This window comes from Lepidochelys kempii, chromosome 6 (genome assembly GCF_965140265.1).
Source record: "Lepidochelys kempii isolate rLepKem1 chromosome 6, rLepKem1.hap2, whole genome shotgun sequence".
In the NCBI taxonomy this organism is placed as follows: Eukaryota; Metazoa; Chordata; order Testudines; family Cheloniidae; genus Lepidochelys; species Lepidochelys kempii.
In genome coordinates, this window is record NC_133261.1 from 35044895 (window position 1) to 35071882 (window position 26988).

The following is a 26988-nucleotide window of genomic DNA, read 5'->3' on the forward strand; positions in this document are numbered from 1 at the left end:
CGTACTGTTTGGGCTGTGTTGGGGAAATTCTGGACTATGGTTGTGGGCTCTTGTAATAAATGAATTCTACAAAGGACTAGTGATATGTGGAAAGCTTGTGTAGAGTTACTGGGATTCCAGAAGGGGAAACTGAGGCAGACCACCAGTTGTGCCATTGCCTGCTGCAGGTGGGCATCCCAAGTGGAGCCACCTTCTCACATATGATGGAAGTGCCTGGAAAAGGGAAATTGAGGTAAGGGGCTTCTTACTGGGTGACCTAATGCCACAATGGAGGTGACCATTCTCGATGCGTTGAGCTGGTTCCACGGGCTCATAAATGTGATCTCTGCATTTCCCCAAACTCTAGTGCCTATTGGACCTTAGCCCCATCCCACACCACACTCCTGCTGCTTCAGCGAACCAAGGAGAATATTCAGTCTGTAGCTACAGCCCAAGTGTAGAATTTTTACATACAACTGGACTTTGTGCATGAGGGAAGCACACAGGCATTCTGGACTGTTACTGGGTGGAGTCCTTTTGATTTGCTCCTTTTGCTATTTGTCATGAAGGAGAGGAAGACTGCCCTTTAAGGAGGCCCCTAGTGGAAGCCAAAGAGAGAAAGTTTCCCTTGTCCATATGTGGCCGATCCAACTTCCACTGGAGGCAATGGGAAGACTACCATTGACTCTAACAGAAGCTGGATCAGGCCCTGTGACTGTATACTGTCACATTAACTGTTAAACTGTTGGCAAAAACTATTTCTAACCACAGTCCGTGCTTGCAGATCAGCTCCCTTTACAAGCCCTCTTTTGTTTCCCATTTCCTTGAGCTTTACGTACAGGACTGCTGAGTTAACACATGGTAAATCTACAGTACATTTATCTGCAGAATGGTCTCATTGGCAACACAATGATTGGTCCACGGTAAAAAGTCATGGTAAAATAATCAGTCTCTTTGGAAAAGCTGTGAGGAATGCAGTGCCTTGGAGCTTAAGCGCCGATGAGTTTCCGCTGGTGGCTGTAATTCTTCATTCTGTGATGCTCTGCAAGGCAGCCCCACAGAGTCGTGAAGCAGCACAGAATGTTCTGCTACTCAGCCCCTCAGACGTGGCAAACGGGAAGCCGAGTCAAACTGAGCAAGCCAGCCTCACAGTGAGAAAAGAGGGAAAAATGGGATGGTGGAAAGAAAAACTGCATGCAGATGCCTCTGCAATTTACACAGGGCAGTGGAGTGTATCAGTCTCTTTCCCACTTTGGGAGAAAGAATTTATGCTAAGGAAATGAGTGAGTCATGGAGCGCTGAATATGTTTTCATCGCTTCCCTTTGCATTTCTTTGCACTGAAAAGACTCAAATGTAACATATACCAAGCAACTAAATCTTGGTAAATGCCAGGGGCATTTACTGTACAACAGAGTGTGCATGGCATGTTCACAGTGCGTCAGGACAAAAACCAAACTGATCATTCATAATTGTTACATCACTGTGAATTGGCAAATTACAGCTGGTAGGGGAAATTGGAGGGAAAGCAGCAGCCGTGTACAGAAGCTTAGGGGAAACAAGAGTAGGAGTGGGGAAGGAAAGGGGCAGAGGCAGGGGAAACAGGGCAGGGAAGGTGCTAAAAGGAAATATATGGGTACATCAGTGAATTCTTTTGTATGTACTGATACTGTGGTACCAACACACACCTCCTTTCTTTGGGGGACAGGTTTCTACGGGACCCCAGATATCATCAACACCCAACTTCTTGTGCTTGCTTTTGGGCTGCACCCACCCTTGGCATCCTCTGGATTTTACAGTGCCTCTGTGAAGTCAGGCATGTGGGGCATCATCCAGCTTCCTTCCCGCAATTATAATCACATATTCCCCCCCATCCATATATCCCCAAACCAGTCCTTTTCCACTTCCTGCTCAGGACTGCCATTAGGCTGCAGCAATATTCCATCAGGCTCAGGGGCTTCAGGTGCCCAGCCCCATTTGCAGAAGAGAGAGACAAAGTACAGTTTTCCAAGCAGGTAGTTGGGGAGGGTGGTTAGGGAATTCTACCTCTACTGCAGCTGGAGAACCACGGATGGAGATTCAGCGGGGATGCTTTGTTTAACATGTAGGTGAGAGCGAGTGGGGAAGACTGCAGATTCTACACAGGCTTCAGATCTCAGAGCACCTACCCCACTAAAAGCCAAAAGAACAGCTCAGCAGAGAGTTAGCCAGAAATCACACTAAAGCAGCATTCCAGGTACACTCAGCTCATGCATTTTACCCGTCATACTACCCCAACACAGACCAATACCACAATTTTCTGGGGAAAAACCAGACGTCTGCATGCATTCTGGAAGAAACATTCAGAGCACATGGATGAGAACCACAAAATCTCTGCCCTATCATATAGTACCCAAGACAAGATCCCCCGTCGTGTAGATTGGTGTAGCTCAACTTCAATGAAGCTATACCAATTTACCCTAGTTGAGAATCTGGCCCTAGGAATTTAGTGTTTAAGGATGAATTAATATAACAAAGTACATTCAAGGCACAGCATATCTGCTCCACAGCTACATGAATTCAGAACCGAATTAGAGATTTTTACCTACTTATAATCCTTAAAACCTGCTTTTGAAGGAGAAAAAGGATCAGCATCTGTAGCATGGAGTACTTCGTTTCCAAAGGAAAAAAGCCTCAGATGGGATCTGCTCTTTGAGCCCTGGTCCATAGGCATGTTAGTTCCCAGCTGTGGTTCATAAACTGCAGTTTCTAATCTTTTCCAGCTTTGCAGTAAGATAACCGGAAGAGTATCGCAGAGAATTTCCTCTTTCCACTTTCTCTGTGGGGACTGTAAGAGCTCAGATTTGCAATACTAACAGTATTAGTTACAGATGAACAACTGTGGCTGATAGACCAATAAAAATATTTGCCAGCAGAACAGTCATCCATCTCATACACAGCCCAAAATCACTTGAATAAACATAAGTGGCGACTGAACATTAGCACCGTACAACATCCCTGTGCCTGATATTCTGCTCTCACTGATGCTGGTTTAACACCCTGGTGTAAAACCATTTATTTCAGTGGCTTCAATGTGGATTTAGACTAGGATATGTCAGATCAAAATCAGGCCCCCTTACTTTGCATCTTCCTGACCTGCAGAGCTGACTGCTATAAACCTAGAACACTTGGTCATGCGGCTTAAGACTTTTAAAACAAATTATAGTAGAAACTGTAATTGTGAGGACAGACTCTACAAAGGATACTGGGGAATATATGCAAAGCCCAAGACAATATTTTAAAATAACTGAATCCCAAATATCTCAATGTAGCAAGAAATCAGCAGTCTGATTACCAATAGGACAGGACAGCCAGGATACTCTTTGGCCCTGCTTTGACATGCACATATGAATGCTGTTTCATTTAATGTGCTCTGGCTGCCATTACCTCACAACATTTATTATTAACATTGCCACAATTACGTTCTCTATAAGCTGCCATGCTCTCCAGACTGCTAAAGGAAGACAGGACAATACCTTTCCCTTTCAGACCCAGCCACCATCTGGGCCATCATCATCCTGTACCAATCACTGTTCTGTCTTTGATTGACAAGGTGGGTGAGGTAATATCTTTTATTGGACCAGCTTCTGTTGGTGAGAGAGACAAGCTTTCAAGCTTACACAGAGCTCAGCAGACAGCTAATCTAAAGCCACAGGTGTCATGCTTCAGTGGAGATACAAGCAGGGCATTGAAGGCAAAGGTGTAAGATCTCAAAGAGTCAGGCTGCTTCAGTTTCCTGGGAGCTGGGCAATTCTAGCCTCTCTCAGATTTGGCACTCTGTCTTGATATAATAGTATGATGGATGATAATGTGATACGCAATGACAGGATTTTACTGGAAACATCGAGAGTCCAAGCACTCCCTCTATTGAGCCATTTCCAGGTTTACTGGAAAAGCTCTGCACACATCCTAGCTTGAAAGGAAAATGAAGCAGGAGTATTTTCCGACTGGATCTCAGTCATCGATTCTTAAGCTTTTGACATGCGGAAAATAGGACTTGGTAAAGCAACTAATTCTTCATATGTATTTGTTAAATGTCCTGTGGTATGGCTCACAGGCGTTCTAGTGCTTAACTGCTAACTGGTTAAGGAAACAGGGGAGTTGCCCTACTGGAACAGACTAATGAAGTGTTTCCCAAACGTTTGAAAGCTGAGCTCTCCTCAAGGGGAAAAAAAATCAAACCAGTCGAGCCCTCTCCCCACCCAGCAGCCCTGCCATGTGTTGCTAAAGGCCAGCACCTGTCAGTTTACACATCTCCCATGCCCACCTCACTTGTGCCACCTCCTTTTGGGCATGCTGGGGTAGAACTTCATAACCTGATTTCCCCCCCCCCCACATGCTTTGATGTGAAGTAGGGAACAATCTTGACATTTAAAGTATCGTCATTAGACCCGTTGGAATAGATGGGGCAGCGGCAGCTCACACCTTAAAGCTATCGAGGCAGATTCTCTGGAAACTCAGCCAAATGTCTATGCGTCATTTAGGCTCACTTCATATTTTGAAGGTTCCTTCACAACCATAGCTAGAAATCTACTCTCTCTTTTTTTTTTTTTTTTTAAGCTGAGGCCTTGTCTATACACTAGAAAGTAGTACCAGTAAGAACTCTGTCACCAACAATACTACTTACGTACTTACGTAATTACTTCCCTCTCAGCCGCTTGTGATGGTGCATTGAGTCCACACAGCATCAAGCTGTATCAGCAAAAGCATGTTGCACAGTGGTAAGGCATCCCAATGCCCTCTGCTCTGCCTTCTGGAACACCTCCTTATGGGAAATTGTCACTGTGTATTATGGGAATTGGTGTGGGGTGGTGGAATCGATGCCCACAATTCCCTTGGTTCGATCCCATAACCAACTGCTCACTCTGGAAAGCAACTGAGAGATTGGCCTACCCCCCTAACCCCACCAGCTAGTCATCCACACCTTCTCAGGGGTTGCACCCCAGACCTTGGCAAACACTAGACTTGGAGGAAGTAATGAAAACCCTGCACCTGATCAATTTTGCATTGCTATGAAAGGTGGAGGGGAAGGGGGGGACATTTTTCTCTCTAGCCTGCATGGGGATCAGTTGAGGCCATTAAGCATGACATTTACGTGGGCTGAGTCATCTTGAAATCTAGTGAATTAACAAACAAACAAACAAGTTAACTATGCCTGCTCCTGTGTATCTCTGCCAATTTTGTAGTTTTACAATCATTTATTTTTTCAATGTTTTGCTTTCCCCTGTTGCTGTGAGAAAGACCCAGACCCACAGCAGGGGAAACTGACCAACTATGCTAGACAAACCACAAAATGGACTCCATCCCAAGTACAGTGAAATGTGCATAACAACAAACAGAAAGACTAGAGGAAATATTTTGTTCTTCTAATCTACTTTGGTTCTGATCTTCTTAGGTGTTAGTTGGAACATCAGTACCTAACGGTATTTCAGACAGAAGTGTGATATTTCAGTTGGCATTGTCTCTGTCTACCCTTACAATGCCATGTGCAGCTACAAACATTTACTAGTTAAAGTTTCCAATTATCTATAGGCTATTGAAACATACAGGACTCAACTGTGAGTGGCTTGTGAACAGGTGTGATGAGCAGGGGAGCTCACAGAACCTCCCTCCCAGTACATATTCCTCACAAAGCCCAGCCACCATTGCAGTCTCGGCATTCTAGGGAGCAACTTCCTATGCTGTGAACTCTTTACTATATAGCCCCCAGAGCAAAAGGAGAGGAGGTGCTTGAACCCCATTCAGAAACTCCATCTTATTTTAGAAATACTGCAAGTCCTTCAATTTTCATCAGTGGACTGCAGCAATTCTGCAGACATCAAAGCGCACACAATGGCTGACAGCAGCTGCATCTACTTTAAACTGCTCAGTTCTTCTGTGTCTCTCCTTTTCCTGCCTTACATCTGTTCTCAGAAGGCCAGATTTCCAACACAACTTAACTATCACCTTTTATTTAAAGCCAATCTTAAAAAAAAAAAAATCATGTATAGTTCAGCTGACTGGAAGCTTCACAGGGCTTCAAAGGAGCATTTTGTCTGGCCTCAAATAATTTCTGAATGTTTGACAAATAAAAGAGAGATGGGTCTGAACCAAAATCCTGGCTCTGGACATCCCTGAACTTTGGGGAGGTTTGGAACCAGATCAGGAATTTGTGACAGTCTCCAGTCCCCATAATAGGCCAAAGTAAAACTCTGGATGTGAAGGGCGGGAGAAATAGAGATCAGATCTGAATCTAGAGCCAAACTTTAAAGCTAGCGCCTATCACTATAATGAGCACTGCCCAAATCCCAGATCCAAATGCCTCCATGCTTTCAGGGGACTAGCATCCAGATCTGGACATGAACTTCATAGCCCAACTTTAAAATAAAATCATCTTGTTTTCTTATAATCGACAGTTGGGACCCTGATTAATGAATGTAATGATTTTTGGACAGATATGTGCACGATACCAACAAATGCCACTGACTATCCTTTCACTCCTCCCCCTTTCTGTATTCTCTGTCCTTCTTTAATATCTTGTCTATCTAGAAGCTTGACAGCTTTTCAACTGCAGTTCCTATTTCACTGGAGTAGGTTCTACAAGGGCACTTCCTGACTGTGGATATTTGTTGGTATCTCTCTTCCATGCTTGTTCATTCTACATTATATTTTAAATGGTGGTTGAAAATTTATCTAAACTTTATGAACAAGAAACCCCCCACATTGCTGATTATATCAACCATAACAGTGAGCCAGAGAGACACAGTCTAGTGGTCTAATTCTAACCCTGAGCCAGGAGCCTGCTACTAGTGAGTTCTAGTCCAAGTTCTGACACTGACTCCCCAATGTGGCCTTGGGCAAGTCACTAAACTTATGTGTGCCAGTACCCCCTTCTGCAATATGGACATAATAATACTTGGGGACTGATCCTGATCCTACTGAAGACAAGAGCAAAACTCTCATAGGGGCAGTATCAGGCACTTACTTATCTCCTACAAATGGATTTATGGAAAACAATTAGCTAATGGAATAGATTCAGCCCTGGAGCTATTCAGGCAGAAGAGTACAGATTGGGGGGGAAAAGATCCTGTCAGAAAATCTGCCAAGGATTAGGGAGAACGGGCTAATACAACCCCGAAGTATGCAGCATTAAACAACTCGGGCATATTACCAAACCTAGCCAGGATACAAACTTGTTCAATACGTCCCATTAGCAGTGGAGTGCCCATGGAGTCCTGGCCACAAACTGAAACCTGCCCCTGACTGAAAGGAATGCTTAGTGGAAGGCAGTGGCGATATCACAACTGGCCCTCTTCTGTGGCACATTTGTCACTTCTGGGGGCTTGGGGACAGGATATCACTTACCACTCTCCACTCTAGACAAAGTGAATCTGGCCCTGTGTGTACTAAGCATTTGGAGCATTCCAAGTTCCGTCTATTATGTAGTGTCCTCCCTGTGTATTGTGCAAGGCAGAGTGCAATCGTGCAAGGAAAAGTGCTCCCTCCCCATGTGCTGTTACTACACGTCCGCGTCCCAAAGTCAATTTGCTTAATTTTTTTTTTTTTTAAACAAGGGGAATTTCCTTGTAGGTACTGTACTTATACATCATTGTTCTTGAGCCAGACCTGCTTAAAATCAAAGGGTCAGATTCTCCGCTGATGTAAATCAGCATATCTCCATTGTTTCCATAGATTTAATAGGCTTTCAGGCCTGAAAAGACCATTATGATTATATAGTCCAGGGGTCGGCAACCTTTCAGAAGTGGTGTGCCAAGTCTTCATTTATTCACGTTAATTTAAGGTTTTGCGTGCCAGTAATATATTTTAACGTTTTTTAGAAGGTCTCTCTCTATAAGTCTATATACTATATAACTAAACTATTGTCGTATGTAAACAAGGTTTTCAAAATGTTTAAGAAGTTTCAATTAAAATTAAATTAAAATGCTGATCTTACGCCGCTGGCCTGCTCAGCCTGTTGCTGGCCTGGGGTTCCGTTCACCTAGGCCAGCAGCAGGCTGAGCGGGGCCTGCGGCCGGGACCCTGGCTGGCAAGGGGCTGGCAGCCAGAACCCCAGACTGGCAGTGGGCTGAGCGGGGCCGGTGGCTGGGACCCCAGACCGGCAGTGGGCTGAGCGGCTCAGCCCACTGTCGGTCTGGGGTTCCGTCCACTGGCTCCTGCCAGCCAGGGTCCTGGCTGCCGGCCCCGCTCAGCCCGCTGCTTGTCTCAAGTCCTGGCTCTGTCCACATTGAGTAGGTACCTACCTTCTCCCTGGTTCTAGCCATTCTCTTCCTCTCTCTGCACTGAGATGAGGGTGGGAGTGTGCTGAGAACAGGGCTGGAGTTGAAGAAGCAGGCTGGGGGTTGGGCTGCAGGGTCTGGCCAGGAGCTAGAATGAGGGAGGGGGCTCAGGGTTGGGGCAGGAGGTTTGGGTGTGGAGTGCTTACCTGGGCAGCTCCCATTTGGTGTGAGGGGTGCAGGTGGGAATGTGTGTGTCTGTGTGTGTGCAGGAGCTCCCGTTTGGTGCTCAGGGTGACAGTGGGGATGTGGGGGGTGCAAGAGACAGGGCAGGGGGTTGGGGGTGTGTGAGGAGGGTGCAGGAGTCAGGGCAGGGGGCTGGGGGGGGGCTGGGTATGTGTGGGGGGTGCCAGAGTCAGGGCTGGGGTTGTGGGGGGGGGTGCAGGGGTCAGGGCACGGGGCTGGGTGTGTGTGAGGAGGGGTGCAGGGGTCAGGGCAGAGGGCTGGGGGGTGTGGGCTGGGGTCATGGGGGTGCTCTCAGCCCCCTGCCCTGAGCGGCTCACAGCAGGGGGCTGGAGGGGATATGCTCTGATTCCACCCCCTTCCCCAAGGTTCCCGGCGCAGAGAGCACACTGCGGCTCCACTTTTACCTCTCCCGCTCCCTGGCAAGGGCCATCAGCTGATTGGCTGCAGGGAGGGAGAGGAGGAGGGGCAGGAACTCTGCATGCTGGAGGAAGAGGCGGGGGGAGAGTGAAGCTTGCCTGCCCTGCAAGGAGAGAGCGGTGGGCGGGGAGTGGAAAAGAGCGGGCCGGGCCGGATTTTTAGTGGCATGCTGCTGTCTGCCCAGGTCCGGCAGACAGCAGCATGCCATTAAAAATTGGCTTGTGTGCCGTGTTTGGCACGCGTGCCATAGGTTGCTGACCCCTGATATAGTCTGACTCTCCTGTATAACAGGTCACAGAATTCTACCTAGAAATTCCTCATGTGGACGGGAGTTATTCTTCCCTACTATTTAAGTGAACACTATGGAGCCAAAAAACTTGAGGTTAACTAGACCTAGTCTCAGTTGAAAGACTCACAGTAATGATGAATTTATCTGCTACATTTTTACAGTTAGACTCGATCATCACATGTAGCCTGTTTAGATCCATACCCACTAAAGACAGAAATTTAGTAAATGAACAAATGTGTATGACCTGGCAAGATATAAGGACAACCTTGTCTATCATGGGAGCAAGGCGTCTCTGCACCAATGCATGTGACTGCAATAAATCCTATTTCAAACAAAAGTCCAGTGAAGGACTACACCTGTTAGAAGAACAGTCTGACACACATACAAAGGCTGGGTGTTTAATACGTCTCCATGGTTTCATAAGTAGCAGAGAAACAAGAAACCACAGAGCTTCTAATTACACGATCACTATTAATACAGCTCCAAGGAGAAAAAGAATGTAAGTCAGCCCCACCCTTCTCAAGCAAACTTTTTTTTGGTCAGCAGTTGGGGTAGGCAGATTTCTCAGCAAAAAGAGTAGCATCCTTCTTGGACAGGGCAACTGCAGAGGTGCCAGAGAGACCATGTCCAGTTCCATGCTAAGATGCAACACACTCTTTGAGCACATGCAGCCGCACTGAATAGTGGCTTTTCTATAAAGTCTCATGTTAGAGACAAGCTCCAGCTATTCTGCTGAACCCCTAGCACTCTGATGGTTCAGAAGGTAACAAGTGTTTCTTGGCATGAATAAACTCTTACGGTACTTGTAAAATTAGATTTTTCAAAATAATCTATTTTCTAATATGAATCGTTGCCCATTTTCTTGTTCGATTGTCTTTTAATCACCATTTTATCGATTTTTCACCAACATTTTACGACTGTGGAGAGTAACTGTTGTGTGCATTGTCTTCATCTCATGCTCATTTAGTTCACCGTCAGTGGCAATAACATCATTTGCTCTCTTCTAAAGGTTAGACACTAAGGTGAGAGGTGCTTTAGAAATACCAGAGATTAGACTTAATTAGATAACAACGTTCAAAATGATTTCACTAATCATTGGGAAAGGGGCTGGAAAACTGAAAACATATGACACATATAGCAGGAAATACTGCTGTCTACAAGAACAGCAGAAGCAACATTTTCAGACATCTCTGTTATATTGCTGTGATAGTTTTCTAAATTTATATCAAGCCAAGCATGGTAGGTTTCCCCAACTGAATTTATAAAGCCACAGCAATTTGGGTCTGATTAAAGGTTCATTCTAAACCACAAGAAGCAAAATTATGTAAAGTTTACTATGACTGTCACATTCCACCAATCTCCAGTATGGAAGATAAATGAAGCCCACATGGTTCCATGCACATTGAGTTGAGCTCTGAATAATATCAGGAATGTGCCCCTCTTTATCTAATATTTTACTACTCAGTTCAGCAGGGATCATTGTTTTCCCGTCTCTTGCTTGAATTCACATTTAATCTGTGAAAATTACAAAAATGTTACAAAATGAAACAAAGCTTCTGTCTTGCAATTTAGGTACTTTAATGGACGTCAATTTAGTACTTTAGGTACTTTAATGGACGTCAAAGTTCTATCAATTAGTTTAAAAATATTGTGTAAAAGATCAGTTCAGCTCTTTGACTAATATAAATTAAAAACAAAATAAATTAGCAACATTAATCCACCACCCCCTTATTTCCTGCCCTCCCCAACCTGGACAAAGAAAAAGAAAAACACTCTATGGAGGAAGGAAGACAAAAGTATGGTGTAAATATACATTAGGATAATGTAAGGTTTATCAAATAGGGAACTATTGCCAAAGAACAATGAATATGAATGGTCCTTGCATGCCTGAAGGTAATAGTTTGATCCCTATATTAGCTCTGATTACAGAGTTCAGTATCAGATAGCGCTCATGTCACTGCCCCATATACTATAAAAGCTTTTCAGAAACACTCCTCTCTTGTAGATAATTCTCTCTCAGAGAAAACAAGCATCCACAACTGCCATCCATTTTCCAATGAAAGGACAGACTTCTGCTACCAATGGCTCACAATACAAATGCTAGCAGCAGGCAATACAGCTCCACCAAGACAGAGTTTAGACAGAATGAGAAGCAAGCAGCTTTGAGGTGGATGAAAAGTATAGATTTTTTAGGCCTCGAAAAATTCTGCAGCCTTGTCCCAGGAGCAAACAACTCCATGGCAATGCCTGAGATTCCCTGCTTTTTGTACAGTTACCAGCATTATTCATATTTATTTTGGCAAAACTTTCTGTATTACTACAGTCATGGTCAGCTAGTCACTAGCAAGGCTTTAGGTGAATAGATGACTCAGGCAATCAGTCTCAGGCAATCAGTTATGGGCTAGACAGATTTTCACCTCTAGGTCAAGCATTCATCTGCAAACCAAGTCAGCAGTGACAGAAAGTGATTTCTTTCCATGACTTAAGCCCAAATCTACAAAATGGACTCTTGCATGCAGCTGGCTTGCATGAGCACAATCTATGATGGCACATACAAAAGTGCTCTTTAAAGATCTGGGCCTAAAACTACCAGTTAGGTATTAATTATGACATACAATGTGTTAGATGACAAATGATCAAGTAGACTACACGAGCAGATTTTCATTAAAGGCTGAGATCAAACTGCTTTGCTTTGGCTTTACTCTATTAATATGTGTTGGCTTCTATAAAGAATTATATTCATTAGGCATTCTTTCCTCACAGCATGTATTGAATGTAGCACTTTGGAAAAGAGACTGTTAGAAAGAAGTAGAAAACAATGAAGTTCTCTGTTTATCCACAGATCAGAAACACTGCAGACTCTCCCCAGTGCCCTGTCAATGTACCCAAGTTATAATCTTCCAGGAGCAAGTTTATAGTTCTCAGAAGGTAGAAGAGCAAATTATTATTCTATTATACTGGACCCTATTTGGCTAAAAGGCATATTCTTGCCAATGCTGAGCATTTGTTTTGATTTTACAATGTAAAAAAACCACGGAAAGGGGGAAAACAAGTGTTACTAACTAACATCTGGCAGCGTGTTGACAGTCCCTGAGCAGTGATGTGTAATGTAACGTGCAATATGGTTTCCCCATGTCAGCTACCCAGGGGGTCTGTCAGCTTATGTAGAAGTTCTGCAATTACTAGTGAAAACTCTTCATGCCAAGTGTATTCTTCTGCCTATCCAGCCTCTGGTGCAGGTTTATGTGCACAGATGGGACAGGAGCACCCCTGCAGTTCTGAGAGTATCTTCTTCGAGTGAGAGAACTGGAAAGCACAGCTGAGCTGTTTTAAAACACAAAGGGGCAAATTCTGCCTTCAGGTGTGTGCGTTTGTGTGCATGCCAGATTTACACTGAAGTCCGTGGGAGCTGTCCTCCGAAAGGCAGAATTTGGCCTGAAGGATGAACAAAGAGACACTGTTATAGCCATAAGGCCAGCTGTATCTGTCCATCCATATTAGTTATCAGGTTCTCCACTGCACTTTAAAAAAATTAAAGAAAGAGTGTGAGGAATATTTTAACAGGTTTTTGTTTCCCTAGTAAGGTAATCTGACCCCAACCAGGAGCGATCGACCGCACACATTACAGAAAACCACAACTAATTGGCAAAACAAAGGCTGAATGGGCTGGCAAATCAAATGCTCTCTCACTTCGAGTGCTGGTCTCTCTAGGAGAGGGATGAAGTACGCTGGCTTTCACTGCCAGGCTCTGTCACTAACCTGCGAAGTCCCTTAGTGGGATAGACCCATGCTAGTCCAAGGGCAGCATCTCCTGCCAGGATGTGCCACTTCAGCAGCATTTCAACTAACGGAGCCCAGCTGTAAGCTCAAGGGAGCCAGAGGGAGAGCCTTCTCAACAACAGGCCCACAGCTCATGGGTGCTGCCACAAAAGAGATGGGAGAAGAATAACTCTGTTCACCACTTTGAGACTTACCTCTTTGGCAAAGCATAAACCAAAGGAAGATAAAAGCAGACAGCTAAACCAAGGAATAAGGAGGACTGACTGTTCCTTCTGGGAAGATCCCACCGTAGGCACAGTTCTGCTCGGTACTGAGAATCCTCAACTGCCACTGGCTTCGATGGGAGTTGAATGTGCTCAGCCCATTGCAGGATCGAGTTCCATTTTTCTCCACAACCTCTAGACACCACAGCAATAGCGACAGGTGCTTTAGTATCACAGCTAGATAAGATAGGCAGACACCCCCTTTGGTGTGGGGGGTGGGAAGAAGACTTGCATCGCCACTGTCAACTGGTCTTGTACACATGAGAATGCTTCAGTGTGCAGGAATGCCAGCTGGGCACACTTCTAAAAAATCAAATAAAATGCAGGCGCTCCTCACCCATATGGAAAATCTGTGGTTCGAGTTCCTAGTGCCTATTATAACAACATTCCTTTCGATGGGCATATGTTAAAAGAATGTATACAAGTAGGAAGGACCAGTCATTTTCTTCTTGGGCTGAGGAAGATTATTTTTATTTCTGTGGCTTAATCAAGACAATGTTCTGCACTCCTGACAGCACAGGAAGATGAAATTCTATGTAACAAATCCAGTCAACGAGGAGTGAGGGGAGATCACAGAACAATTGCTATGGGACAGTCCCCACAGAAGTCCTCCAGAGCTTAGGCTGACTACACAACTCCAAGAAGAACAGCCCTGCTGCTTGTGGCACCTTAGAGACTAACCAATTTATTTGAGCATAAGCTTTCGTGAGCTACAGCTCACTTCATCGGATATAGCTCACGAAAGCTTATGCTCAAATAAATTGGTTAGTCTCTAAGGTGCCACAAGTCCTCCTTTTCTTTTTGCGAATACAGACTAACACGGCTGTTACTCTGAAACCAGCCCTGCTGCTTGATAGTTCTGTAAACTCTGCATCTATTGTTCCTTCCCCTCCCCCCCGCACATTTTAAACCCACTGTGGCTTCAAGCCAAGACCTTAGGAAACAGTGAGTTAGTCCATGAAAAGCACAAGGATGGCTGACCAATCTGTTTCCAATAAGACCATTCAATGAGGTTTGAAGGAATCAAGACCTCCTGCGTGCAGACTGTGAATAATGCATTTGCTCTGATGCATCAGCCCCTTTACCTCCCTTCCGCCCCCATTTCATTTCTCCTTACTGGCAGCAGCTGAGAGTTCTTGTTCAGGGCATGTGTTCAACAATGTATTGTCTAACCACAATTGCTCAACATCAAGTAGCTATTTCATGTGCTGTAACAGGTCCTTACCTACAATGTCTTCATAGGCATTCTCCTCTAAAGTGCTCTTGGATCCAAACTTATGCTGGCTCTCTGTACCGTTCTCAGTTGGGGAGGGAGGGTACAAAGACTGCAGGCTTGAAGCATCTTCAAACTCAAAGGATTTTCTAGAGTTTAAAACAATGCAATGAAGTAATTAGTATCAAGGTTTTATAATGACCTAAAGAATTAGCTGTTCATTTGTTCTCTGAGTAATGATAAAAATCACTGAATATGTCTGAGCTGTACTTTAAGGGCTGGGGTGGCCACAAGCCCTGAGTAGGGAGTAGCACATAGCTGTGTTGCCCAGGGAATGGTGCAGGGAAGGAATTGTGCCTCCAAGAGGAAAAATTCTCTCTCTGTTTCCTCCATGTTGCTGCTGGCCTGTACCAGCAGGAAATTATGGTACCCCACAAGCCAGTTCAGCTGTGCTGCTGGGTAGACTGAAGGCTCTTTCCATTCCCCATCCTTTCCACCCAAACCAAAGATTGTATAGCCCATGCACAGATACAAGTTGGGTTCTGACTCTCCAATGTACCTGAATAGGGCCGATTAGTCTGGAGCACCATCAAGCCCTACGTGAATTATGAAACAGCATAATGAAAAGAACAGGTCCTATTTATGTAAGCCACTTACATATACCCACCATTCCTGCAGTATCTGGGTGCCTCACAGTCTTTGCTCTCTTTATCCTCACAACCACCCTGGGAGGTAGGAAAATGCTATTATCCCCATTGTACATATGGGGAAATGAGGCACAGAGAGACTAAGGTCCAGATAAGACATTTAGGCACTGCTCTTTCATAGATATCAGAGATTCCAAGGCCAGAAGGGACTGTTGTGATCATCCAGTCTGACCTCCTGTATAGAACAGGCCATAGAACATCCCCAAAATAATTCCTAGAGCATACTGCATAGGAAAACATCAATTTTGATTTAAATATTGCCAGTGATGGAGAATCTACCATGACCTTTGGTAAACGGTTTCAATGGTTAATTATCTTCACTGTCAAAAATGTCCACCTTATTTCCAGTCTGAATTTGTCTAGCTTCAAGTTTCAGCCACTGGATTGTGTTCTACCTTTCTCTGCTAGGCTGAAGAGCCCCTTATTAAATATTTGTTCCCCATGTAAATACTTAATAGGCTGTAAATGAGTCAATAGCAGAGCTAGGGTTAGAACTTCTCCTGTGTTTCAGCCACTGGAATACACTGCCCTTTCTTCCCAGGAGAAAGATGCTCTCTTGAAGTTAAGCTTTCCCCAGATGCATTAGGCCAGTGGTTCTCAACCAGAGGTAAGCGTACTCCTGGGAGTATGCAGAGATCTTCCAGGGGGACATCAACTCATCTAGATATTTGCCTAGTCTTACAACAGGATACATAAAAAGCACTAGCAAAGTCAGTACAAACTAAAATTTCGTACTATTTGTTTATACTACTCTGTACGCTGAAATATAAGTACAATATTTATATTCCAATTGATTTATTTCGTAATCATATGGTAAAAATAAGAGACTAAGCAATTTTTCAGTAATAGTGTGCTGTGACACTCTTGAATTTTTATGTCCGATTTTGTAAGCCAATAGTTTTTAAGTGAGGTGAAACTTGGGGGCACACAAAACAAATCAGACTCCTGAAAGAGGTATAGTAGTCTGGAAAGGTTGAGAGCCACTGCATTAGGAGACCTGGGAACTCATAGTAACAGTTTACTCTCTTAATTTAGTTTTCAATACCCATAATCCCATCAGAAGCACAGAGGGGACAAGGGGGCATACACACTACCCAAGAAAAAAATCCAAGCTGCTGGACACTTGTGAAAATCAGGTGCCTAGATATGGATGTCTGACTATATAAATGTAGGTTTCTATTTTGGAAAAAATCATGGCCATTAATAGTTATCAGCTACCATTTTAGCTGAGGCACCATGTTGGTTTTACACGGTTACTGAGCAGGGGTGAAAATGAGTCGGTACGGGCCGGTATGGCATACCAGTAAGAACCCGCATCGGCCCCTACGCAGGCCACATTAAAGCGCTGCCCCAGCAGTGCGTTAATGTCCCTGCTCCTTTTGCCTCCCCCGTCAGCAGCTCTGCTGGTAGGGTCCATACCGGCAGGGCTGCCGACAGGGGAAGCAAAAGGGGCAGGGATGTTAAAGCAGGACGGTCCTTTGCTGCGGCAGCACTTTAACGTCCCTGCCCCTTTTGCCCCCCCATGGCTGCCGATGGGTGTGGGGGCAAAGGGAGCAGCTGCCCTGGGGTAGGCGATTTAAAGGGCCTGGGGCTCCGGACGCCGCTGCTGCTACTGGAGCCCCAGGCAGTGCGGGCCAGGCGGCCTGGAAGGGCTGGCTGGGGGATGCTGACCCCCAGCCCGGCCCCTTCCACCCGAGGCCAGAGCCGGCCCCGTACTGGTAAGTGTCTGGAGTTACTTTCACCCCTGCTACTGAGTTTTAACTGCGGGGGGGGGGGGGGGGGAGCTAGTTTGAGCTTTTAGACTCAGCCATGCATAAAGGGCAGCGCCTGGCTGCCAAGGTTTTGCACAGCTCCATGTGCAGTGTTTCTCATGGATAAAAGTGTCACGGATTTCTCACACAGACCCTGTTCTGGGCAGTGGGAAGGATGGGAAACAGAGCTGCACAAAACATGACTGCTGTGGCTTACAAAGGTGGGTGCTGGAAGGTAGTTGGAGGGGTGGGTGTGGAGGATATCTGGAGGTGCAGTCTGGGGTGGGTTTGCTATCTGGGGGGTGTGCTGAAAGCTGTTTGGGGGTGTCTGGAGGTGAATGCGTACTCAGAGCCCTCTGGGAGCAGCTGGGTGGAGATCTCTGGCTGCTGAGGGAAACTGGCCCCACTATTGGGCCCCTCCCCTTCTTTCCACCCTGGCATCACAATAGTTAGGAGGCACAATTTCAGGGCCATCCCTGCAGTATAGCTGGTTGCATAAATCGTCCACCTGGACTGTGGGAACGTGCGACAGGGCTGGCAGTTGGTAGCCCGGCAGCCGTGCTACCCCAGGGGAAGGTAATTTACTGAAGCCTTCCTATTAGTGTCTCTTATGTTTTCATTCACGCGGGTCCGTGCTGCTGTCTGGAGTGTTTGTCAGGTGGAACCTAGGCTCCGCCCACTGCTTTTCCCTCTCTAACTTGTTCATCAGGGGCCAGTGGTGAGGAGTGGTAGATGCACAGTCTTGTTCTCTGAGATACACAATAGCTCCCTGAAGTGGCAGCTATACACTGCCCATTCCTCTGGGCTTAGCCTCATGGATTGCTGGCCCATTATGATTAACAGGGGCCTATGTTCTGCAATTGTCCCTTCTCAAAGACTGAGGATGTTCAGATCCATGGTACTGATACAGGATGCTGATAGGAGCCAACCCTGAGTTTCAGATCCAAATCTGAACTCACTCCAAAACTTAGGGTATGCTTGGCTGTGAGATTTTGGTTCAGGCCTATTTCTAATGTAAACCATCGGTAAGCAACACAGAGGCTTAGGGCCAGTTTTCAAAACTATTTAGGGACCTAATGAGGCAGATAGGCATTTTTGAATCGAGGTGCCTAAGCAGTCTAGGCATTTAACACTCATTGACTTCAATGCAATATCACAAATCAAGGCACTGCATAGGCTCAAACAAGTCATTTCTGGACCCATGGGTCAAGGGAACTCATGCACTCATGAAACTGAAAAAAATCCTAGAAATAGAAACCATCTGCTGAAAAACATTGTGCTGTCTTTGAAAGCTGACTTTATCATTATTATTGGCTTCTTTGACCTTTCTGATAACGGCAGCCATCTTTCTGAGAAGTGACAATATTTAGGACAATATCTGTTTCCGCAGGGGATAAATTACGACTAAACAAATGCTGACCCACCAGACCTTTGGGGTTCTCTAAAAAACATGCGGACAAATTGCTCCTTCCTCCTGCTCAGGAAAAACCTTCCTACTAACAAGTTCCCCCAGACACCTCCCAAACTTTTCCTCCATTGTTCCCCCTGCCTTTCACAAAAGATGACTCCATCTCTCGTAGATGTCCCAGGAAGCCTAGTTACACAGTGCATCCTTAAGAGATTGGTCCTTTTTTCCATTTTCTTTCCTCAGGGGCCAGCCAAGTCAGATATCTCCCAGCGCTGTCATTCACTGCTGCTTTCCTGTTCCCCTGCACTATGGGGCCCTGATCCCAAGGATACCGCCTGAATCTGCCCCCCTGGCAACCAAGGATAGAAGATTGTAAGCCACTTTTCAATTCTGTTTTATGTTACATTAACACTCAAAGAGAAGTAATAGTTTAAACGAAATGTTCAAGTTCTCACAATATCCAAGTGTAAAGCAGCACAGATATTACATCTATCTTCAGTAAGGTGGAAGCTCAGAGATGCCAATTTTATTAATAATAATAATAAAAACATGGCACTTCTTAAATGATTTGCATCAGAAGATCACAAAACACTTTTAATTATTTTAAAGCTAGAAACTAGAGTCACAGAGATGTTCAGGGCCAGAATCAACAATGGACATCAATCCAGGCTTTGAATTTGCTTCTGCAGTATTTGACTGCAATCATTTGAACAGAATTTAGGGGCCCAATTCACTGCTTTTTTTACCCTGTGTAAACTGACAGTAACTCTACTGAAATCAGTGCTGCAACACTGGTGTAAAGCTGGGGAATTGGACTGCAGAAGTTGACCTGATTTGTGCAAGGCATCAAGTAGAATCATAGAAAATTAGGGTTGGAAGAGACCTCAGGAGGTCATCTAGTCGAACCCCCTGCTGAAAGCAGGACCAACCCCAACTAAATCAAGTAGTTATGGTAGTCCTCTCAACTCTACATTTTACACCCTAATGATCATCATTATTAGTTTAATGCTAACACATTCAGGCCTAAGGCCCCATTGTGCTACGTGCTGAAAAAGACATATCCTTGCCCCTGTGAGTTCACTATCTAATCTAATCACCACAGGTGACTGAACTCAAAAACTGTGTGCATAGGTGATGGTGTATGCATATTCTCCATCACCCAGACTATTTGTCAACACTGAGCATGTATACAATGAGGATTGTGATACTGGCCTCCTTTGTAAAGCACTTTGAGATCTACTGATGAAAAGTGCTATATAAGAGCTACATATTATTATAATAAATGACAGATCACACAGTGAATTCCCAATTCCCTGCTCTAGCCACTGTACACATTCCTCACTATATCACTTGCCTGAGTTTTCAAACACATGTCATTACTTACATATGAGCACACACAAAAATTACTTCTGGTGATCTGAACATTCACAGTGCTGCACTATGCAAAATGAGTGCAGCTTTCTTTCACGTTCAGCTACAGGGAGAACTCTGATTAGCCCATAGGCTTGGTTTTGCTCACTGAGATTTCAGCCACGGTTCACAGATACACACTATTAACCACAGTTTGGTTTTTCGCATTTCCTCACTCTCTTTCTATGAAAAACAGCAGTAGTAACGTCATTTGATCCAATTCAGACACAGGCTCTGAAAGCCCAATCCTCCCTTCCTCCTGCCCCATTGCATTTTAGGTCAGGTTGTGCTGACATACGCTTGCAAGAAGTTGAGCCAATATCTAGTACCAAATACTGAATTTATAGGGTACATTCAAAATAGCGCATAACAGTTACTTGTAAAACTCATAAATACTGAATATGTGCGCATTATACACACACAGCATCCAAAGGTGTCCATAAATTAGTACTTCGAAAGGTTATGAACAATTTACCCCTACAGTTTCCAAGCAGCCAACAGATTTTGAGCCATGTCATTCCCATTAAAAGTCAGAGGGAGTCACACACTTAAAATCACAGTCTACTGTTTCAGAGTAGCAGCCGTGTTAGTCTGTATCCGCAAAAAGAAAAGGAGGACTTGTGGCACCTTAGAGACTAACCAATTTATTTGAGCATGAGCTTTTGTGAGCTACAGCTCACTTCATCGGATGCATTCAGCGGAAAATACAGTGGGGAGATTTATATACACAGAGAACATGAAACAATGGGTATTACCATACACACTGTAACAAGAGTGATCAGGTAAGGTGAGCTATTACTAGCAGGAGCGCGGGGGGGGGGGAGGAGGAGAACCTTTTGTAGTGATAATCAAGGTGGGCCATTTCCAGCAGTTGACAAGAATGGCTGAGGAACGGGGCGGGGGAAATAAACATGGGAAAATAGTTTTACTTTGTGTAATGACACATCCACTCCCAGTCTTTATTCAAGCCTAAATTGATTGTATCCAGGTTTCAGAGTAACAGCCGTGTTAGTCTGTATTCGCAAAAAGAAAAGGAGGACTTGTGGCACCTTAGAGACTAACCAATTTATTTGAGCATAAGCTTTTGTGAGCTACAGCTCACTTCATCGGATGCATTCAGTGGAAAATAAGTGGGGAGATTTATATACACAGAGAATATGAAACAACGGGTGTTACCATACACACTGTAACGAGAGTGATCAGGTAAGATGAGCTATTACCAGCAGGAGAGCGGGGGGAAAAAACCTATTTCACATCTGGGGACAATGTATACCTTCAAATCAGCAGCACTGCTATGGGTACCCGCATGGCCCCACAGTATGCCAACATTTTTATGGCTGACTTAGAACAATGCTTCCTCAGCTCTCGTCCCCTAATGCCCCTACTCTACTTGCGCTACACTCATGACATCTTCATCATCTGGACCCACGGAAAAGAAGCCCTTGAGGAATTCCACCATGATTTCTACAATTTCCGTCCCACCATCAACCTCAGCCAGGACCAGTCCACACAAGAGATCCACTTCCAGGACACTACGGTGCTAATAAGCGATGGTCACATAAACACCACCCTACACCGGAAACCTACTAACCGCTATTCCTACCTACATGCCTCCAGCTTTCACCCTGACCACACCACACGATCCATTGTCTACAGCCAAGCTCTGTGATACAACCGCAATTGCTCCAACCCCTCAGACAGAGACAAACACCTACAAGATCTCTATCAAGCATACTACAATACCCACCTGCGAAAGTGAAGAAACAGATTGAGAGAGCCAGAAGAGTTCCAGACATCACCTACTACAGGACAGGCCTAACAAAGAAAATAACAGAACGCCACTAGCCGTCACCTTCAGCCCCAAACTAAAACCCTTCCAATGCATTATTAAGGATCTACAACCTATCCTGAAGGATGACCCAACACTCTCACAAATCTTGGGAGACAGGCCAGTCCTTGCCTACAGACAGCCCCGCAACCTGAAGCGAATACTCACCAGCAACCACATACCACACAACAGAACCCAGGAACCTATCCTTGCAACAAAGCCCGTTGCCAACTGTGCCCACATATCTATTCAGAGGACACCATCACAGGGCCTAATAACATCAGCCACACTATCAGAGGCTCGTTCACCTGCACATCTACCAATGTGATATATGCCATCATGTGCCAGCAATGCCCCTCTGCCATGTACATTGGTCAAACTGGACAGTCTCTACGTAGAAGAATAAATGGACACAAATCAGATGTCAAGAATTATAACATTCATAAACCAGTCGGAGAACACTTCAATCTCTCTGGTCACGCGATTACAGACATGAAAGCTGTGATATTACAACAGAAAAACTTCAAATCCAGACTCCAGCGAGAGACTGCTGAATTGGAATTAATTTGCAAATTGGATAAAATTAACTTAGGCTTGAATAGAGACTGGGAGTGGCTAAGTCATCATGCAAGGTAACCTATTTCCCTTTGTTTTTTTCCTAACACCACCAACACACACACACACACACACACACACACCCCAACCCCCCACCCCCATTCCTCAGACATTCTTGTTAAACCCTAGATTTGTGCTGGAAATGGCCCAACTTGATTATCATACACATTGTAAGGAGAGTGATCACTTTAGATAAACTATTATCAGCAGGAGAATGGGGTGGGGGGAGAGAAAGCCATTTTTTCATGGTTTGTATGTATAAGAACATCTTCTGTATTTTCCACAGTATGCATCCGATGAATTGAGCTGTCGCTCACAAAAGCTTATGCTCAAATAAATTGGTTAGTCTCTAAGGTGCCACAAGTCCTCCTTTTCTTTTTGCGAATACAGACTAACACGGCTGTTACTCTGAAACCTGGATACAATCAATTTAGGCTTGAATAAAGACTGGGAGTGGATGTGTCATTACACAAAGTAAAACTATTTTCCCATGTTTATTTCCCCCGCCCCGTTCCTCAGCCATTCTTGTCAACTGCTGGAAATGGCCCACCTTGATTATCACTACAAAAGGTTCCCTCCCCTCCCCCCCCCCCCCCCCCCCCCGCGCTCCTGCTGGTAATAGCTCACCTTATCTGATCACTCTTGTTACAGTGTGTATGGTAACACCCATTGTTTCATATTCTCTGTGTATATAAATCTCCCCACTGTATTTTCCGCTGAATGCATCCGATCAAGTGAGCTGTAGCTCACGAAAGCTTATGCTCAAATAAATTTGTTAGTCTCTAAGTGTTAGTCTCTAAGGTGCCACAAGTACTCGTTTTCTTTTTAGAGTCTACTGTGGAAATGTAGCTGTAAGGATTAACAGTTTAAAATTACCATACTGGTCACCAGTTTTGTATTTACATATAAAGGCCACTCTGTAAGAGTTTTCTCAGAATTAAACCCTCACGAATCCATTGCCACTCATTTAGGACTGACAATTCCAAGAATGGAATGAAACAGACAACAACATCCCACCTAACAGGCATGTTTACTGTGTCTGCAACCTTCAGATGCAAATGCATCCCCTTTTGATGTGCTTTGAGGTTAAAACACTCACACAACAAGGACACTGATAGAATGATAATGGTTGTATTACAAGAGCTAAGAAGATAATGAAATTATGCTTCATTAAAGATCTGGAGTAAGGCGTTTATGCCAGATTGACACAGATGACCTTCAGCAGGTATGGAGCAGTCATGAAGGCTCGCCTAGTGGATCCAGATTTCCTAGTAGGAGAATTTCCGTGGTCTTCAAAACTGTAATAAAAAAAGGTAATGTACCAGGTTCACAACCAGTCAGTGCACTTTTATGGTAGAGCTCAAGCCAGTATCAAAGGCTTCTTGCTTTTCTTGGGCCAAAAGCATTGAATTAGGAGGGAGAAGAATCCTGTTATTCACAAATCACTCTATATTTATTTTAATATTACGTGCAATACATTTCCCCAGATTTTACCTATTTTGGGATTTTCTGTGAAAGCGTGACTCTTTCTTCTGTCTCCTGGTTACGGGGGGAGCAGGGGTGGATGGGAGAGGGGGAGGAGCAGCAGGTGTCGGAGAAGGAGGTAGACCATTGCTTGGTTTACTTTTGTGGTTCTTATCAGCTTCATATTCAAAGGTGCGTTTGGGTTTGGGGACAGGGTTCACTGCTGTGTTAGCTGGGCTCTCAGGGAGCAGCTTAGGGCTACCAGAATCTATGGTAGCCCCTTGTTTCGTCTTATTACTTTTTTCAGTCTCAGTAGGTGTTTCTGGATCCCTCCCAATACTAACAGTCCCTCCTTTGCTATCGCTCACGTTCTCACTCAAACCTTCCACAGTACCCAGCGTCATGGACTTTTTCCTCCCTCTGTCAACACTATAGCAGCTACTTGGCAACTGAGGGAGACCCCTGCCAGGCTGTTCTTTTAATGCCTGTTCAATCTTCTGTATTCTGTTTAGCACTGCGGAAGTCTCTTTTCTGGCATGCCCTTTGAAGAAAGCATTGGAAGGAGCCTCGCTCCTGCTTGGTCTCTTTTCCAGCCTATGGCAGGAATCTCTGTCCGGGAGCTCCTCCTCCTCTGTTTCTGGGTAGGAGCACTCGGAAAATGTTCTGCTCATTCTCCGGAATCCTTTAAAATCAAAAGTCTTCTCACTGCAAGGAGAGGGCAATATGCTAGGGCAGCCCTCACTGCCAGATCTGTCCCCGAGGTCCCTCTTGTCCATACGTGTGCTCATCCTGGGAGAAAGCTGCTTGCGGCACTCCCATTCTGTAATCTTCTGCCTGATGTCCAGTGCCTGGGAGTGGATGCTTGCCCTGCTGAGAGAGATGTTCCGTAAATTGGCTGCAGTTCCCAAGGTGAGAGTGCTCCGGGTGAGCTGACGGCTCCCTATTCCATCCCCATCCTGAGTCTCCTTGGGGGTCTCTTTTTGGTCCTCAGCCTTGCGAACAGATAGCCTTTTATCCAAGGAGCCAACGCTCACAGCTTTGAGAGAGTGGTTTGGAGAGTCCGTGTCTGAGTGGAGCCCGGAGGTGCCTCTCAGCGCAGACCCCCGGCTGCTCCAGTCCTTGAGGAGCAGCCTGGAATTGGAAACTTTGGTGAACCTCGTGGACCGGCAGGACTCCTCACTGTCACTGAGCGGATGGGCTGGGCTTCTGGGTGGGGACAAAAGAGGAGGCGGAGAGACTGACTGACACCTGGAAACAAAAAGAAAATAAAAATCAGCTCCCTTGAAAACTAAAGTTAATAGCTAATCTCTTATCTACAAGTAAACAGGACTACGTATGCAAATCACACAACAGCAAATACCATTCTCCGAGGGCAACTAAATGCTGTCCAACTACAAAATTACAGGGAGTAGCAATTTGCAAAGAACTGGCATTTCCAAAACCAACTTTCCTCCCTTTTGCCCAGGATTTACTGAGGCTTGCTCCATCTGAGTATAGCTGTCAGCCTCATATCAAGCCATTGCCTTGAAAGCATCTACCACAGAGAAAATGGGGCAGATCCTCAGCTGCTATAAACAAACATAGATCCATTGGCCTCTGAGAGATTGAGGCCTCTTGGCAGGAAGACAATACTACATCGAAGAAGACTCCCACTGAAGCAAGAATCAGGGAAGCTTACATAAGGAAAATAGCTTAGATCTTGGAAACAGTAAGCCAATCAATTAAAAATATGGAGGTTTTTATCTCATGACATCCACAGTATAATAACATTACAATATTTTTTAGCAAGTACAAATTTATATACAAAATCGAATTAAAATGGCAAAGGAAAGACCTGTTTTGTCTTTGGACTGATAGAAGCCAACAGATGAAATTTAGTGATCTTTATAAGGAAGAACAAATAATTCCTTATCAAAAAAAGTATTACTGTCTGGAAAAAGAAAAAAAAAAGGTTAATTCTAAAAAGTATAAAATATCCAAAAAGCTCTCAGCAATTCCTTTTCTAAATTATCAGGACCTTTAAAGACACATTTTTGCCTTGGTTTGCAGAATGCACCATTGTTACTATCCAGTTATATTTTATCAAACTTTTGCAAACTGTTACAAAGAGCTTCAAAAAAGAACAGTAAGACACTCACAAATCAGTAATATAGCAGCAATGTGAAAATTAAGCCAAAACCCTGTCAAAAACAGGGTTGTAAGTCTCCTGTCAAAAAATGCACACAAAATATAGCACCAAATTAATCACAACTCCTTCAACAGTCAGTCTTAGAAACCCTTTCAGTTCTAAAGAGTAATTAAAGGGAAGGGAAAAAACATATCTCCTTACATCTGAAGCTGATTTTCTATTGTAAGGAAAACGTGGACAGTTTTAATTTATCCCGCTCTCTATACGTAAAATCCAAATGGAAGATCTACTTAGATAAATGCAAAGAACCATGTGAGCCATACAACTCAGACATTACCAGTGCAGAAATAGTTTGAAAGATCCCTGCTTCTCAGTTGTCTCCACCCTTAATGGGCAGCCCATACTTACAGTGTGGATCCTGATCAAGTCCTACACACTGGTCAGAATATCCAGAGTACTGAAACAATCACTGTACAGCACTACAGAGCTTAGCTTGAGACATGAGAGTCTTATTCCTTCAGAAACATTCCAGTGAATCAGAACAACAACAACAAGAAGTTGTTAGTTCTCATCCCAGTTTCCCAGAGTTAATGCTGCCTTGCAAGCAAAAACTCAGAAGGACAATAAAAGCTCAGGTCAGAGAAGAACAACAAAGTATCACCAAAAGCAACTTAACTCTTTTTCAGTGTCCTGTGAGGGATCACATCTCTTTGGCACAGAAGTTGCAGACCTCTTTGACTAGATGAGTTTTATTTGCTTCTTCTGCATTTCAAAAAAATAAATATGTCCTCCAAGAGGAACTGCATGCTTTGCCCCATAGAGCAATGACAAATCATTCACCAGTTGCTGGTTAGGTGCAGTTGAGTTTTGTCTTCATGACAGTAATGGTAGTATCGGGGAATAAATGTGTAATTCTGAGCCCTAGAACAGAAAGTCAAATTCCCTGCTATTCTGTTTAGCTTCAAAAACATGTTCCTTTGTAGACAAGAAATCCCAGAAGATCAGGAGCAACCATGTGGTAGCAGGTTTAGTATTTTTGGAAGCTTGTCTCAAAATTGAATTTATAATGGAATGTTCCACATAATCCTCCTTACCCAGCAGCCCTCTCAACCACTGTAGGTCCTGAAGACATTTCCTGAATCTGTCTTCTCAGGCTTCCGAAGGACATGTGTGGTTCTGAATCTTGATTTTTTCCCCCCCTCTTCAGTTTTAAACTACCAAATCACGTTACTGATTTCAT

General features: G+C 44.5%; 1 protein-coding gene across 14 annotated transcripts in view; it reads right to left on the bottom strand.

Moving 5' to 3' along the window:
• Nucleotides 1-26988, bottom strand: part of DENND2B (DENN domain containing 2B) — a 308156-nt gene that overhangs the window by 88725 nt on the left and 192443 nt on the right. For 13 of the 14 annotated variants that reach the window (XM_073347509.1, XM_073347508.1, XM_073347506.1 and 10 more), the window contains 2 exons: nucleotides 23651-24868; nucleotides 14450-14586 (listed from right to left, as the gene is read on the bottom strand). In XM_073347509.1, coding sequence (XP_073203610.1) covers nucleotides 14450-14586; nucleotides 23651-24868 — 1355 coding nt within the window. The remainder of the gene's footprint in view (nucleotides 1-14449; nucleotides 14587-23650; nucleotides 24869-26988) is intronic. The other variant, XM_073347519.1, reaches the window with a different exon arrangement.